General features: G+C 41.8%; 1 protein-coding gene across 1 annotated transcript in view; it reads right to left on the bottom strand.

Annotated features, from left to right (window-relative positions):
• UST (uronyl 2-sulfotransferase) overlaps positions 1–16,254 on the bottom strand; it is a 266,913-nt gene that overhangs the window by 95,788 nt on the left and 154,871 nt on the right. The window contains exons 3-4 of the mRNA XM_037034745.1: positions 12,267–12,422; positions 1,835–1,914 (exon numbers count right to left, since the gene is read on the bottom strand). Coding sequence (XP_036890640.1) covers positions 1,835–1,914; positions 12,267–12,422 — 236 coding nt within the window. The remainder of the gene's footprint in view (positions 1–1,834; positions 1,915–12,266; positions 12,423–16,254) is intronic.

Raw genomic sequence — 16,254 nt, forward strand, 5'->3', positions numbered from 1 at the left:
ATCACTTGTCCTGAATCATGGTCGGTGAGAAGGTCTAACACCTGGGCCAACACTGTTTTCTGCAGATGGGGTGTTTTCTAAAGATATTTATCGACAGTTTTTCTTTCACAATTAAATTAATCAAGATTAAACTCTTGAACACATTTTTGACATTGGAGGCCATGATAAAATACAGTTCCCCACATTGTGCCCAGCTTTGCTGATCCAATTAAGATATGGGCTTTGGCTTGTTGTCAGAATGTTGCACTGTCCTGAGCTCATTATTAAAATTTGCTGCATTGCAATTTGTTTTGGTTGTCAAGATTTGACCCTGTAGCAAGAGTTAAATGAATGAGGTTGTAGGACATCCTGGGTGATGCAGACGGAAGCTCACAAGAAGAGTAGGGTCAGAGGGGCTAAGCCCAGCGCTCTACAATAATAAACTGCAATGCCTGAAATAGCGAACAAGTCCTCATTATCTAATTATGTTGAATCATATGTTCTTGGCCAAGTGGAAGTGAGAGGCAGGGCGCATACCTCAGATAATCCAGTAGCAAGGAAGTTTATAAATGTGATTGGAAACACTCTCCAGCTTGGAGCACTATGGCCGGGGAGGATAATTTCGCAGGTGTCCTAGGCACCTTTTCTCTGTCCAAGGGGACCCTGGTTATCGGTTGGGCAGCCCGGGCACCAGGGGAAGCTTGCTTTCAAAGATAAGGCCTCAACTCATCTCTGCTGCTCAGTGACTTGCTTTACTGAAGCTCATTCTCTTCACACTTAATTTGCACTGTGCCGGCTGCACAGCAGGGAAGTCCTTTGAAGGCTGAACCTTTCTTCCACCCCCTTCTGTGGTTAGGCATCCCGTGGCCAGGCAGCTGCGCCCAGCCTGTGTGAGTGGCCAGGCAGCTGCGCCCAGCCTGTGTGAACTCGGGAGCTGGGAACACTCAGGAGCTGCCTGGGTGCCTGGCTCTTGAGGACCATTGGGCCACCACCAGCCCCCAGGACAATCTGGCACTCTCCCACAGACCTGTGAGTAAACATGAGGGCTGTGCCAGTCAGTTGACTGATGAGGAAGGCCCAGGGTCCTGGGATGGTCAGCAGATCTGTCCCTGGACCCAGTGCTCTGCCAGGGATACAACTGTGAGCTCAGACATGGGCCAGCCAGAAGAGGGGAAGAATGTGAGAACTTCCAATTCACAGCAAAGCATGGTGACCAGGGAACCCATGCAAATGAGTCCCTGGGGGAGAAAATACCCAGGGCTCACAGTCTGCCACTACACATCCAAGGGTCTCCTAAATTCGAAGGATTTGCATTATTATCAGAAAGTCCCTGCAGCTGGAGAGAAAAGAGCTTCCTAAAATACCCCATCGCCATCAAACACGCAAGGTTTAGAACAACTGGACAGACTATGAGAAAAGTAGGCAAAGAGGCCAGTTTACCAGTGTTTTGGATTCTATAAAATACACATCACGCCATCATTCGGTCATTCCCCGAGTCCTGTGTGGGTTCAAGTTGTACAAAAATGCACAATAAAATACTTCTGTTAAAATAACCATCTTACCTCTCAAGTTATTCTTTCAATACCAAATATGACTTACAAAAAAACCCTATCAGGTCAAACGGCTTCTTATTAAAAATAATTTCAACTTTTTCTAAGATTTGAGATTAGTATTCTAGAAAGAAATGAAGCTTGTGTCCAAATATTTCAAAGTTTGGTCCCTTCACAGCGAAAATAACAGGATTAAAAAATGTCTTTTCAAGGACATGAAGGTAGATTTTAAAGTAATTGTTTGTTAGAAGGAGTGGAAGTGCTGGAAAGAAATGAAAGAACCATTAAACTGGAAAATATCTTACCTTGAGAAGTTGAGGAAATGAACATGTCGAGTAAATAAATAGGGCTGTTCGGCAGTACTTATATTTTTAATCAGTTCCATCTATTAAAAAAAGTACAAAATTAGCATATGTAGGATCTAACTTTCCAAGCTATATTAAGCTAAAGGTTATCTCCCCAACTTCTTGCATTGCCATATATTACCTCCTGGACCAGAGCCAAACAGCTGTGTTTTGTGCAACATTTATGAACTTCACTTAAGGCTTCTCACTGAATAAAACAGAGCTATCCAGATTTATAGCCCTGAATTTAATATAGTTGATTGCTATCATGAAAACAATGTGACAGATGAATTAATTTTAACTGGCAACATCAGTGTATTGCTGTTCAAAAATGCAAATAAGAAAATGCCTCTAATCCCCTCCCATTAAAGTCAAATCAAAACAAGAGGTTAATCATTATTTTATATTTCTATAATGATCTAGTGGGGTATGCAGACATATTTGAAACTTGTTCTGCAGAATTGAAAAGTGCAAGTAAAATGCAGCAACATGTTATTATTTTTCTCTTTGAGTATAAACATTTACGGTAAAGCAAATATCTCACAGGAAACATGCAAATCTCCTGAACTTCTTGGCTTTTTTTGGTGGGTGGTCATCTGAACTATTTATTTGCAGTTATCAGCAAGGCATAGAGTAGTTTATATTGGCATAAACTAACATTTATGGTCTTCTGGAACATGTCATGATGCAGAAAGCATTTGGTAAAATCTGTTAGAAATTCCAAGCATTCTCATAACTCCCTGGCTTCCTGAAGCCTACTTTCCTTCAATTTTCTAATTGGCCCTATCAAAACGGACAAGCTGTGGAATTTTTAAGAGGCACATTGAAAACGGCTACTCTGGAGGCACATCACAAGCGCAGCGTTTCATATTTTATGAATTAGTTCAGGTTGAAAACTGGGAACAAACCTGGGCATTCACGTGGTCACCACGGCAGCAGCAACAATAAAACCCGAGCCTGGAACCCCTGGCTGCCTCACGCGGAACAGAGCGCTGGGCCTGCCTTGCGCCCCTCGGGCCGGGCGCAGGGTGACGCACACAAACAAATGCACAGGAAGTATCTGTGGAGTCAATGAACGCCCACCGATGCTACTCTCAGTGCCTGCTCCTTCTATTAGAGATCCACACGGCAATTGTTTGAAGGTACGAAATTGAATTTTCAAAGCAAACGGCTTGCAGTTTCAACACCCTGTGCTTTTGTTTGTCCGTGGCAGGCACAGGTAAATAACACTCTGCCAGAGCCTGAGCATAAAAGGAAATTGAATTCTGCCTCTTTATCTGCTGTTTATTCTCTACAGCCCCCACCCCATGCCCTGGTACTTGTTTCTGGTAATAAATCTTCCTGCTTGGTCACACCGCAAATTTTGATTTTTGATGGCTCTACCAATAGAATTATTTATTTGGAAGCACACTCAAATGTCCCCGAGGATGTCTGCTTAGGAACATAAGTCTTTCCTGGGTGTATGGTGAATAGAAAACACCATCTCTAGACTATTTTTATTCAGGTATTTCTCTGAACACATAAGAAGAATATGAGAAAGCCACACAGTATTATACGAGAAGGCTGGAAAAACAGATCCCATGAAAAACCATTTCTTTCATGTATTCAACATTATACTACCTTCCCCAAACACATGTCAACGTGTTAAACTTAATGATATAACAGTAGTGGTTAGATTCTGAGAACAGTGTCATAATAGGCATAAAGCTGTCTGCTTCACAAGGAGAAGTTGATTAGCAGTGACAATGCATAACTCTCTCTAGACACATGTTTAAACATTGCGTAAAGGTATTCATGTGCATGTTTATTGCGTTAGTACAGTGAAGTGTGGGGGGGTGTGGTCACTGCAGCTGTCGTCCGTCTCGTCCCTGTGCACCAAATGGTGAAGCCACTTGTGAAGAACCGCAAGCACAGGGTTAGGGCATCATGTTCTGGCTGTCCGTTGGTGGTTTTCACAAACACTAAGACTTTCCCCATTTCTAGTGGTAAGGAGTGGTCCACAGTCAGAGGATTTTCTCTTCTTTCCCCAGGTCTAAGGTCAAGGGGGATGAATGTGAAGAATGAAGATGAGGATCAGAGATGAATGCCTAGCTGGGAAGACAGGTCAACAATCCCGACAGGAAATGATGAGGTCCCGAACTAAGACACACTTCTTCCTGTGGTCCCCAGAGCAGCACCATGGCCATCGACTGGAGACTTGTTAGAAATGCAAATCCTCAGGCCCTACCCCAGACCAACGAAATTAGAAGAAACTCTGGGGCTTGGGTCCATTAATCTGTGTTTCAACAAGCCCTCCGGGAGGTTCTAAGGCATAAAAATTTAAGAACCCCTGAACGAGGTCAATGAAATGAAGACAGATGAAGAGGTTTAGGGATGTTAAGGAGGAAGAATCTGTTGAGCTCAGTGCGCCGCTGGCAGCAGGAAGTCAGGAAAACCGGCTGTCGGAGAGCTCCCTTCTCAGAGCCCTGGCTTGGATCTGAGCGCGTGGTGGTGCCATTCATGGGGACGGGGAATGCTGCAGGAGAATCAAATCTGGCTGCAGAAGTGAGGGGAAACAGGTTTGGTGTTGAACATCTTTGGCTGGAAATGATGTTGCCTTCTTTGACTTTTCCCAGCCCTTTGAGGGTTTCTCAGGACGTGCGCTTTTTCCGTCACATTAGAGTTGAGCTTGTGAACCAGGTTCACACTAGACTGGATGCTCCTGGAGGGCTGGGGGCAGGCCTGACTGATCCCCCCGCCCCCCGCAAACCACGCCCAGGCACCTGCATATGCCCCCCACAATTGTTTATGCAATCAAAATGCCCCCATTAAAAAGTGTTTTTGGAGTCAAGAAATGTATCGTTCACCAAAGGCAGAATTATCAGCCAAGCAATGAGTTCAGCCTTCCTCGGACAAACCTGTACACCCCTTACCCCTGTGGAGCTAATCATTTGATGATCACAACACCTAGGACACAATGCCAAACAAACTACCATTTTCTGAGTGTCCCCTGGGCCACCCACTGTACCTGGAAGTGACTGTACCTAGAAGCTTTTTATATGCATGCCGTCATTTTTATTCTCACACAACTCCATGAGTTAAGCATTATTATTCACATTTACATGTGAAGAAACTGAGTCACAGAAAGGCTACATAGATGGTGTAAAGCTTCACCGCGAGAAACAGTGGAGCCTGAATTCGAGTCCATTCGACACCAAAAACCCTGTTCTCTGTCACTGAGCCGCAATCCCCTCACTGTCCCCACTGTTACTTGATCCATACTTAACCTCTTACAACAGGTGGTGGGGGTTGGTCAGCAAAGTAAGTCTGGAGAATAAAGAGGGTTTATAGGAATATAACGACCTTTCAGGTAAGGTGCTGAAAATTGAAGTTATTGCAGTGGGAAAACATTAATAATAAAAAGGAAAAACATTACAATATCAGTGAGGATATTTGTTCTTGGGTGGGAAACAGCACATCTTATAACAAGAGCAGGAATGAATTTCAAACGCTTTTATTTTTAAAAATATATTTATTTATTTATTTATTTTTAGAGAGGGGAAGGGAAGGAGAAAGAGTAAAAGAGAAACACCAATGTGTGGTTGCCTCTCATGTGCCCCCTTCTGGGGACCTGAACTGCAACCCAGGCATGTGCCCTGACTGGGAATGGACCCAGGAACCCTTTGCTTCGTGCTCAATCCACTGAGCTACACCAGCCAGGGCTTAAAATGCTTTTAAAAAAGGAGATAACCACATAATGGAATGTATTTGCAGGAAGGAGTTAAATCATAGTGAATCTGAGGATGATATAGAATTTAGGTTCTTCAAAAAGGCCAGAATCAGACAGAATTTATAATGCGGAGGATGTGCTAGGAAGGAGTTCCTAATCTTTTTTGCTTTCAATCTCACCAGGAAGGTAGAAGAGAAAGCGCTACAAACACAGCTTGCGAGTACAAAAGCTTGGCCCCTGGCTTCTTTAGGACAAGCCTGCCCGCACTCACAGTAACGAGCCCGCTCTGGTCTGGTTTCTTATGTCTCTCAGGAATAACTAGATCTAGGTGTCCTATAATTTGGCAAAACATCTTAAATGGAAGAAAAGATAAATTTCTAATACATCAAAGCTCTGCAAGGAGTAGCCCAGGGAACTCTGCGGCTCTCTGACCTTAGGGATCAGGAGGATGGCTGTAGGCTCCGGTGACCTTTCTCTCTACCGCCTGCAGGGAAGGGGCAGGATGGTCTTCACAGGGTTGTGCAGTCCATGCAACAAACAACGCCTGCAAAGAAGACGATGTCCACCAGGGGGCAGAATGACATGAACAAAGCAAAGAAGCTGGGTCTGAATAGTAGAGAAAATCAANACATCAAAGCTCTGCAAGGAGTAGCCCAGGGAACTCTGCGGCTCTCTGACCTTAGGGATCAGGAGGATGGCTGTAGGCTCAGGTGACCTTTCTCTCTACGGCCTGCAGGGGAGGGGCAGGATGGTCTTCACAGGGTTGTGCAGTCCATGCAACAAACAACGCCTGCAAAGAAGACGATGTCCACCAGGGGGCAGAATGACATGAACAAAGCAAAGAAGCTGGGTCTGAATAGTAGAGAAAATCAATCTGCCAGCTGTAATTGGACAGAGGAGAAAGTGTTTTAATTTTCAGGCTTTGTAGCTTCTTCCTCTTTTTCCTTTTATTTCTACTGAGTTCCCATTAACAGACTCAGTTTATAGGATTCCAAGATCAGACCTTGCTTGTAGAGCCAGGTGAACGCATCCCTGCCTGGCACCTGGGGATGGACTCTGCTAATTTCTATGGTTTGATTCCAAGGTTCAGTGGGACGTCCTGTGGACATTGTCCCTCCTACTCTCAAGTCAGGAAACTCTGAGGGTCATTGTAAGGAGACTTTTCCAAAGGTCTCAAGCAAGGGTAAGGTTCCTGGCTCCTGAGGAGACGCCACTCACTAAGGAAGACTTCGGTGGATACGTGACATCTTCCGAGGTTTGAAGGATTCACGAGTGAAAGAAAACCTTTTTTCCTTGCTTTGCCACAGATTCACTTTAATGAAATGAAAACTTTCTAATAATCAGGACTCAATGCAATGAGTCCTCACTAGAAAGGTGAGTAGGGGTCCCCTCAAAAGATTTCCCCCAAGTACCTGGTCTCCGCTGTTAAGAGTCTAACTCAATGTTCTGTAGTAGGACTGAGAAACATGTGTTGTGAAGAATCTCCCAGGAAGATTTTGACAAAGAAGCACTTTTTAATGGCACTGTCCACTGAATAATTCGAAGTTCTCCAGGATTTGACCCAACTTCACTTTCTGGTCTCGTTCTTCCACACTCTTCTAGAACACTTGTTGCTTCCCCTAAAATAGGGTGATGATACTTCCCTAATAATGTTGCTCAACAGGCTGGAGACAAGATGCACACATATCTAGGGTGGTGTCTCATACTCAATACACAGCATTAATGATAAATAGCCATCGAAATGAAGAAACAGTAAAAAGACCTGCTTCGCAATGAGGGAACTTTCCTTTGCATGAAGGCTGGCCGCCCCTGACTCAGGGAAGGCTGGGAGGAATCCCTGTGGCCACTAGACCTTTTCCAAACCTGCCATGGTTTCTTTAGGTGCGGTTTTCTTTTTGAGAGTTGAATTGCTTTATAGCCACAGTCAGACTTAGAGCTTGCAGAGAGCAGAGCAAAGGGAGAGGGGGGTTGAAGGCATTGTAAAGAAATTCTGTCTTTGACCAGGAGGCTAAAGCCACCGAGAGCACGTGAGCATAGGTTCTGTTTCCTTCACCTTCTGACTACTTTTCAAGATCTCGATCATCTTAATAGCTGCTGAAAGGAGTGCTGTGCAGCTGGGCGATGCACAGGAGAGCCACAAACACTTATACAAAGTTTCCTGGCCAACTAAGACTGGGAAATATTAGATGAAAGCCAGTTAAACAGATTTTCAAATGTTTTTAATTGAAAGAATTCCCAGTCTTTAAAAATGTGAATAATTGTTGCAGCTCTCCTAGAGGGGGACAAAGAGGCAGCATTCCCTTGGTTATATAATCACGATATTTTTCTTTCTTCTTTTCAGTGTCTGAGAGTTCTTAGCTGCTCAGGAACACACTCAGGAAAATGATGTGATAGTTTTAACAGGGATTCTTAACCCTCTCTGTACTACAGAACATCATGTGACATTTTACTATTATTTTTTTAAATGTGTTTTGGACTCTACCCTGGAAACTTCAGGAGAAGGGCCATTGCAACTCTGTTTCAAAAGGCTTTGCCGGAGATTCTGCGGTGCAGCCAGAACAGACCATCACCACCTTAGGAGAATGGCCCTTGGACTCCGGAGGGCCTAAGTTCAAGTTCAGGTGCCATGGGTAGTCATCCTATGGTATCCTATTCTATCCTGAAAGGGACAATCTGGTTGCCTCAGTTTTCTCATTCATGAGATAGGAACTCATACCCACTCACTGGTATGGTTTTAGGTTCAGAAGAGTTCAATAAAATAATGTAATTAAACAATTAGCATGGAGTAGATGTTGCTTCCAATTTGTAATCCTAAGGAGCTTCAATATGAATAAAACTAGGAAAAGTATTTGCTTTCTCAAACTTTGGGGCTCCCATTTTTGCCCTTCTCCAGAAAGAATGAGCAGTCTTGGATTCTCATGTCTGTGATATGCCTGCTACCCATTAGCCTTGATTGTTCCAAGAGCGGTACTTTCAGAAAAATAGCACCAGACCATTAGCAAAGCTGGGTATAAGTCTTTTGAAAATCTACCCCATGTCTTCTGGAAAATAGTTCCCTATCTTTCAAACTGTATGAAGTCTCTATTTTCCAAGAGATTATCTAAACTAGCCCGAGACACTGAAATCTGCTTTCAGAGCATAAAAGAAACGAGGGCCCCAGAGGTTTGCGTTGCGCACCCAGCAAAAGCCCGGCCGGTGCTGGGCCTATAGCGGCTGTGCCTACTCTTCCGTGGCGCGGAGTTTTCTCAAGTAAGCGTTAACTTCTAAGGTGTTTCTGTTCCTCTAAGGGCAGATGTGATGGGGTTTTTATAGGCATTCGAACATTTGGTGTCTTCACAGTCCCTTGCCTCTTTAATAATTCCTTCAGGGTCTTATTCCACTAAATAATTTTTTTAAAATTTAGCACAGACAGAGAGAGAGAGGGAATGTGTGTGTGTATATCTGGTGACAGCTGCCCTCTTGGTGTGAAACGCATGCATGTGCGTGAGTTTGACTCTTGCAACTGACCAGAGAGATGCAGTTGTATATGAATACAATGGTATAGATAATCCAAGTCTTATAAGTGAATACCATTCTACAGCTCATTTGTAGGTCACTCGTTTGGAATTGAGAACACATTTTCCCATGGAATGAATGTTCTCCATGGTGGTCAAGGCCCCGGCCAGCCCACAGGAGCCAGGCTACCTCATTCCGCACCTGAAGTAAAACAGTTATTAACACCAGAGAACAATGTCTCCATGGGAACACATTCTCAGAGTTCTGGTGTTTAATGTGCAGAACCACTCACTTGAAACTTTTAACTCGTCTGCTAAATCACACCCCCTTTTCCTTTAATAAATTACCAAGAGGAAGAGCTATTCATACCACAAATTATTTCTTGAATATATTAGGTTAAAATAATATTTTTTTTCTCCGCTTGTTCTATCCATCTTGAAACTTTGGTAAAAGGATACATATAATAAGGAAAAGAGTTTCTTTAAACATTCTTGAACTACTTCAAACTCAGTTTCTCGCCATGGCATTTCCCGGCTCCCTGCGTGTGTCACCGCCCGGTCAGCGAGTGCCACAGAGGCAGCTGTTACTGTTGGGTTTCGCATCGAAACTGCGTATTTGTTTTTCCTACTGTATCTTTACCTTCCCCTGGAGTTTGTAAAACTTGCCTTATAATTTACCAGGAATCTGGAGTAACTGAGTAATGAACTATATTGTAGGTCACCCTGACCACAGGAATCAGAAATGTTTCAACTTACACTATACACAGATCACGCTAGAAGCTGGATAAATACATCGCCGAATCACAGGGCTGGAAAGGACCTTAGAAGATTGTCTAGTCTATTCCCTGGCTTCCAGACAAGCCAGTCATTCCAAACACATGAGAGCTGACTCCAGCTTTAGAGAACAAACATGACTTCGTCTTTAACCCTTTCCTAGATGTCGCAATTTCCACACCTGTCGTCAATCACTGTTAATTTTTCATCTAAATCCTTCTCTTGAGGGTTGCCACCATAGTTTCCATTCTCAAGATGCTTCCTCATAGGAAACCAAGGAAGCTTATTCGTGTAAAAACCACACAAAGTATTTAAATGTGCTCCCTCTTCTAGGGCATTCCTAAACATCTTTGTGTCTAATACTCGGGTCACCTGGCTGTATTGCTGACACCCGACCAGCAGTGGGAACCGGAATCGAACTGCTGTGTTTTATGAGGCTTCTGAGAACTGGGCATAGTTCCCACCCATGAGCAATGCTGAAGTCTAATCTGGTAAACGGACCCAAAGACGCAAAGGAATACCCAACTTCATCATTATGATAAAATGGCAATGACATGGGCTGTTAATGTATAATTATGTTTTTTCAACTAGTCAAAAGGACATGACCAGACTAAATGTTAGCTTGTCAGTCAGGTAAAGAAATCTGAGAACCTACCACTATTCAAGCTATTCATTAAATATCACCAAATATAATTTTTCTATATAGTACCTGCTACCGAATCTACAAGGGCTAATCTCAACATATTTATTGTTGATTGCAAATGACTCTTTAGACATGAAACTTAGAGATTCTTTACTGGAAATTTTCAAAGGAATGGGCATATTGATCTCTATATTGTGGAAGACACTGAATATATTGGCTTATAGCAAGTAGTGTTGGCTGCATCACTGTCTTAAAAAGAGCCCCACTGTCCCCAATGCTAAAAGAGAAATAAAGGCCATTGCAAGTTCCCTTTTACGTGTGAGGTTTTGAATGGCTCAAAGGTGAGGATGATGTCAGAAAGAAGCGGACGTGGGTGGAAATTTCCATAACTGTGGTCTCAACAGGACAGTGAACCAGGTGCCTTCTTTACCTCCCCAACGTATGTGCTCACTGGATGGTGTGGTGGCTAATGTGTCACCTTGACTGGCCAAGGGGCACCCGGATTAAACAGTATTCTGGGTGTGTCTGTGAGGAGGTTTCTGGATGAAATTAGCATTTGAATTCATGGACATCTTAACGTAGATTGTTCGCCCGCGTGTGGGGGGTATCACCTAACCTCTTGAAGGCCTGAATAGTCCAAAATGTAGAGAAAGGAGGAATTAGCTCCTTTCTTTCCTGTCTCACTATTTAAGCTGGGACATCTCATCTTATTAATACTTTCACTGGGATTTATAGCCCTGGCTACCCTGGTTTTCAGACCTTTGAACCACTGGCTTTCCTGGGTCTCCAGCCAGCAGACGGCAGATGATGGGATTTCTCAGCCTCTGTTAATGCATGAGCCAGTTCCCCATAATAAATCCCTTTTTGTATCTATCAACCAGTTGATCGATTGATAGACATCTCCATCCTGCTGGTTCTGTTCTCTGGGAAACCCTGACTTGTGCTGGCAGCTACTCATCCATCCTAAGTATCTAAGGACACAGAAGCAGCTTTGTGAGATGGGTTAACAAACTTGACCCTCTAAAAGGACCTTGAGAGCACAATGCCTGACTTTTCTACATCAGCAAAGCACCAGTGGAGACTGCTGACCCTGCTTTTGTATAAGGAATGTGCATATTGGCTGCATCACTGTCTTATGTTGAGATCTGCTTACAAAGTAGTGACTATGTGCACCGCTTCTGGGCAGAGAATAGACCCCTACTCTCTCTCACCAGGATGTCCACGTGCATGGTTCAGCTGTGTTGGGGCAGGATGGTTTCCGGGGAAATGGGGTAATTCTTTTGCTACTGCTGAATGTGCCTAATGCTGCTTTGGAAGTTCAAGGCTCCCTGAGCTGATCAGGGCAAGAAGCTTGCGTCCCCACCCACCAGTCAGATTCCTGGTCCAAAGGAGGTTTTCTCTCTATTATAGCCATAAAAACCTAGAATACTTGTGAGCAAACACAAAAGAAGTAATATTAAAATAAAGTTTTCTTATTTTTGCTATCAGGCTGCCAGAGGTATAACTATTTGAGATTTATGCATTGCTATTTTTAGCTAAATAGACAATGATGAGTATACATGGTCTTTCAGTCCTAAAAAAGTATTCCTTCATGGAAACTTCCTGTCTCAAAGGCTTCCACCAGAACACTTAAACTTCCTTCCACATTCTGGCAAAAATAACAGTATGAAATTGCCGCTCTGGTATTCATTTGCCAGGAGTTTGAAGGAAGTCTTTTAAGGCACCTACTAATCACACACATGAATTGAAGCACAGGGGTCAAAGACAACTTACTTGTTCATTTTTAGTAAGCCTGGTTTTGTTGTGAATGTCTGACGTGACCAAATTAAATCCGTGCTTCTCCGACAAGATCCTCAGAAGCAAGACCACAGTCCGACTCCCGCACTTGCCCACTCTGTTGTATACCACCTGGCTCGGGAAAGGCAGCACCTGGGGAAGAACGGGAGAGCACAGGTGAGACTTTGGGCTTAAAACACTCGGGATTCTTCCCTCCACTTCAGAACAACAAATGTTCCATCAGTCTAATGAAAAGGATCACATGAACTTCACGAGAGAATGGAAGCAATGAACTGTATTTACCTTCACCGTGTCACTCGAGACAAAAGCTGGACTCATCATCTCTCCATCTGCACTGACACCTAAAACTGGTAACATTTCATGCCACCTACAAGGCTGATCATGGAACTTTTTTTCCCCTTAGGAACAAAATATATAAATATGTGCATTCATAATATTCTTTTGCAAGTTATAATTATGCTTTATTAGAACTTGTGTATAGAGTGCTCAAGGAAAAATAGAGTAATTTTAAAAGTTGAGACCTAATTTACATACAGTAAAATTCATCCTTTTAAAGTGTACAAATTAGTATACTCACAAACTTGCAAATCAGCACTGCTATCTAATTCCAGAACACTTCACCCAGGGAGAAACTCTGTACCCATTAGCAATCGCTGTTCATTTCCCACACTACTTTTGTCCCTTGAAACTATCTACTTTGTGTCTCTGAGGTTTTGCCTGTATCATTCAAGACACCTCACATAAATGGAATCATACAATATGTGGTCTTGTATATCTGGCTTCTTTTACTTTGCAAAGTGTTTTCAAGTTTCACCCATGTTGGCGTATGAATCCATAAGTACTTCATTCCTATATGTGGCTGAATAATACTACATGTATGGATAGACTGTATTTTCTTTATATATTCATTGGTAGCTAAACATTTGAATTGTTTTCACTTTTTAGCTGGTAGGGTTAATGAGGCTACAAACATTTTTGTGTAAGTTTCGATGTGGATATCTGTTTTTGATTCACCTTGAGTACATCCGAGGAGTGAAATTGCTGGATCATATGGTAACTCAATGATTAATTTTTTGAAGAACTGCCAAACTCTTTTTAATACAGCTGCACCATTTTATATTTCTACTAGCAACATCAAAGACTTCCCATTTCTCCACATCCTTGCCACCCTTTATTATTGCTTGGTTTGTTTGTTTTTTAATTATAGCCATCCTAACAGGTGCGGAGTGGTATCTCATCATGGTTCTGATTTGCATTTCCCTGATGACTAATGATGTTGAGCCTATTTCATGCGCTTATTGGCTCATTTTGAGTTAATTTTGTGTATGGTATGAGCTGGTACTCTGACTTCATTCTTTTGCATGTGAATATCCACTTAACCCCGCACCTTTTATTGAAAAGACCATTCTTTCTCCAATTAACTATGAAATGAAAATCCACTAACCATAAATGTATGGGTTTATTTTCCGACTTTCAGTTCTATTCCAAGGATCTATATGCTCATCCTTATGTCAGTACCACTTTGCGTTGTTATAAAGTTTGAAATCAAGGAGAATGAGTCCCTCCAACTTTATTCTTTTTCAAGATTGTTTTGACTATTCTGGATCCCTTGCATTCCCATACGAATTTTAGGGGCAGCATGTCAATTTCTGCAAAAAAAAAAAGGGAGTGAGATTTTGATAGAGGGAGCGTTGATTCTGTGAATCAACCTGGGGACTACTGCCATCTTAATAGTCTTCCAATCCATGACTCAGGGTGTCTTTCCACTTATTTGGTTCTCCTCTAATTTGTTTCACTGATGATTTACAGTTTTCAGTGTACAAGTCTTAGACTCCTTTTATTATTTTTGATGCTATTATATATGGAATTGTCTACTTAATTTCATTTGGGATTGATTGGCCATTAATAGAAGTACAATTGATTTTTCTACATTGATCTAGTATCCTGCAATCTTGCTGAACTCATTTATCAGCTTTAATAATTTTGGGGGGGAAGATGTCAATTTTTTATGATTTCCTATATAGATGAGCTTGTCATCTTCAAACAGGGATAGTTTTACTTCTTCTTTTCCAATACAGATGCCTTTTATTTCTTTTTTTTCTAATTGCTCAGTTATAATGATCTTTATAGACTACGAAGCTAGTATAAAATGCATCTCACTAAATATTTATATCCCCAGTAAAGATATTATTTCCCTTCTGAATTCTAGCTTTGAGCAACAAATAACAAATGATAATTCAAAATTTCCTTTATTCAACATATATTAATAACAGAAGGCCACAAAAAGGCCCAAAGCTAAAGAATATAGTACAGTATAAACACAAACATACCCCAAACTTGTCTATGGTATGTCATTTGAAATTTTGTCCATAAATATAGGTATTCTTCTTGAAATATTTCTTATACAGAATGTCATTTAATAAATTTTGAGCTTAAAGGCTAATTGTCATGGAAGTAAACCATAAATATTATCTATATCACTCATTTAGCAACCAGTCATGTACCATGTTGATATAATTAATTCTTCCAGTATGTTTTTTTTTCAATGAGTAAAGCCTTGTTTATTTAGGCCAATCAGAACCTTCTATTAAATGTCCTCACAGTGTCTACAACCCACCTTGTAAAGTATAAATATAAATAAATATAATATATAATATATTATATAAGTATATTATATATTATATAAATATAATATATAAATATATTATAAAGCCTCAAGAGACATGGATTGGTTCTTGGCAGCCTGTGGGATTTAATGGACTGTTTAGCATTAATTAACACAATGATTCTGCTAAAATATGAGACCACAAGAATCTTCAAATACAGCTGATCTCTCTGGTCAAATGCTAATAAAAGTCATCAAGGTAAAAAGATAGTCATTATAATAGGTCATTTTAATTACGGTTCTATCAGTGAGTGTTGGGAAAGCCTGTTCTCTGTCATAACTACAGAAGTTCAAGACAGATGTTCAGACAAATCACCGCATTCTTGGTTACAAGGTGATGACCCAGGGAATCAGACCTGGACTTCCCATAATAACCAGGCTGGGGCCCAGATGATGGTTGTGATGTAAACACAGTGTCAATGTCTTGGGATAAATAAACTGCTCAAGGATCGGGGTGAACGCATTTTCCCTTGCCTTCTAGCACAGACCAGAACAGCCAGCGAGAATTCCTTATGGTGAATTGATGACCTGGAAGTGTGAGTTACAGCATACGAACGACTTCATGGTAGGAGCACAGGCATGCCTTAGAAGACTTCAGCGGAAAATTGAGGCACTTCCTTAGAAACTATAGGTGAAAACACTTAATTTCTCCTGAATTTCTTGGGTAATCAATACAGCAGCAGGCTTAGTGTCTATCTACTCCCTTTTGCTAATAGCTAAAGCTATTGTTTAACTTTAGGTTATTGGTTAGTTAGATTTTAAAAATATGTTCACTTCTATTTTTTTCATTAGTCTTGTGGGAAGCTCCCAGATAATGGTTATAAATATTTGTTATTTAAAAAGAACACACAGAAAAACAAAAACCATTGCATCATTCTTTCAGGTCTATCTACACTAATATCTAAAAAGACAGGAGGGCTTGCCCTCCCCCCTGCGGCTCCATTTCTACCCTTTCTCTAAACACTCACACAGCCACAGAGCAAAAACACAGAGCTTCTGGACCCAGTCTGGTGACTCCTGAGGACACAGCATGCCCCATCACAAAATAACATTCAAACATGGGTGGAGGCTTTTAAGTCACTTTTACAAAGAACCCTATGGAATGCCCTGGAAACTGGCAAGTTTAGGCGGACCAAGTCAATGTGCTGATGCTGGAGAAGGTGTTAAAATGAACAACAGCAACAAGTTGATTCAACCCTGCTTCTGGTGGACCAATGGATTTGCTCCCGAAGGTCTGCTGTAAACATCTGGAATGGTGGTGGGAAAAGGGACTGCTTTTTATGGAGGGCTGACCCTGAC

This window comes from Sturnira hondurensis, unplaced genomic scaffold, assembly GCF_014824575.4.
Source record: "Sturnira hondurensis isolate 20B ecotype Veracruz unplaced genomic scaffold, ASM1482457v3 Scaffold0022201, whole genome shotgun sequence".
In the NCBI taxonomy this organism is placed as follows: Eukaryota; Metazoa; Chordata; class Mammalia; order Chiroptera; family Phyllostomidae; genus Sturnira; species Sturnira hondurensis.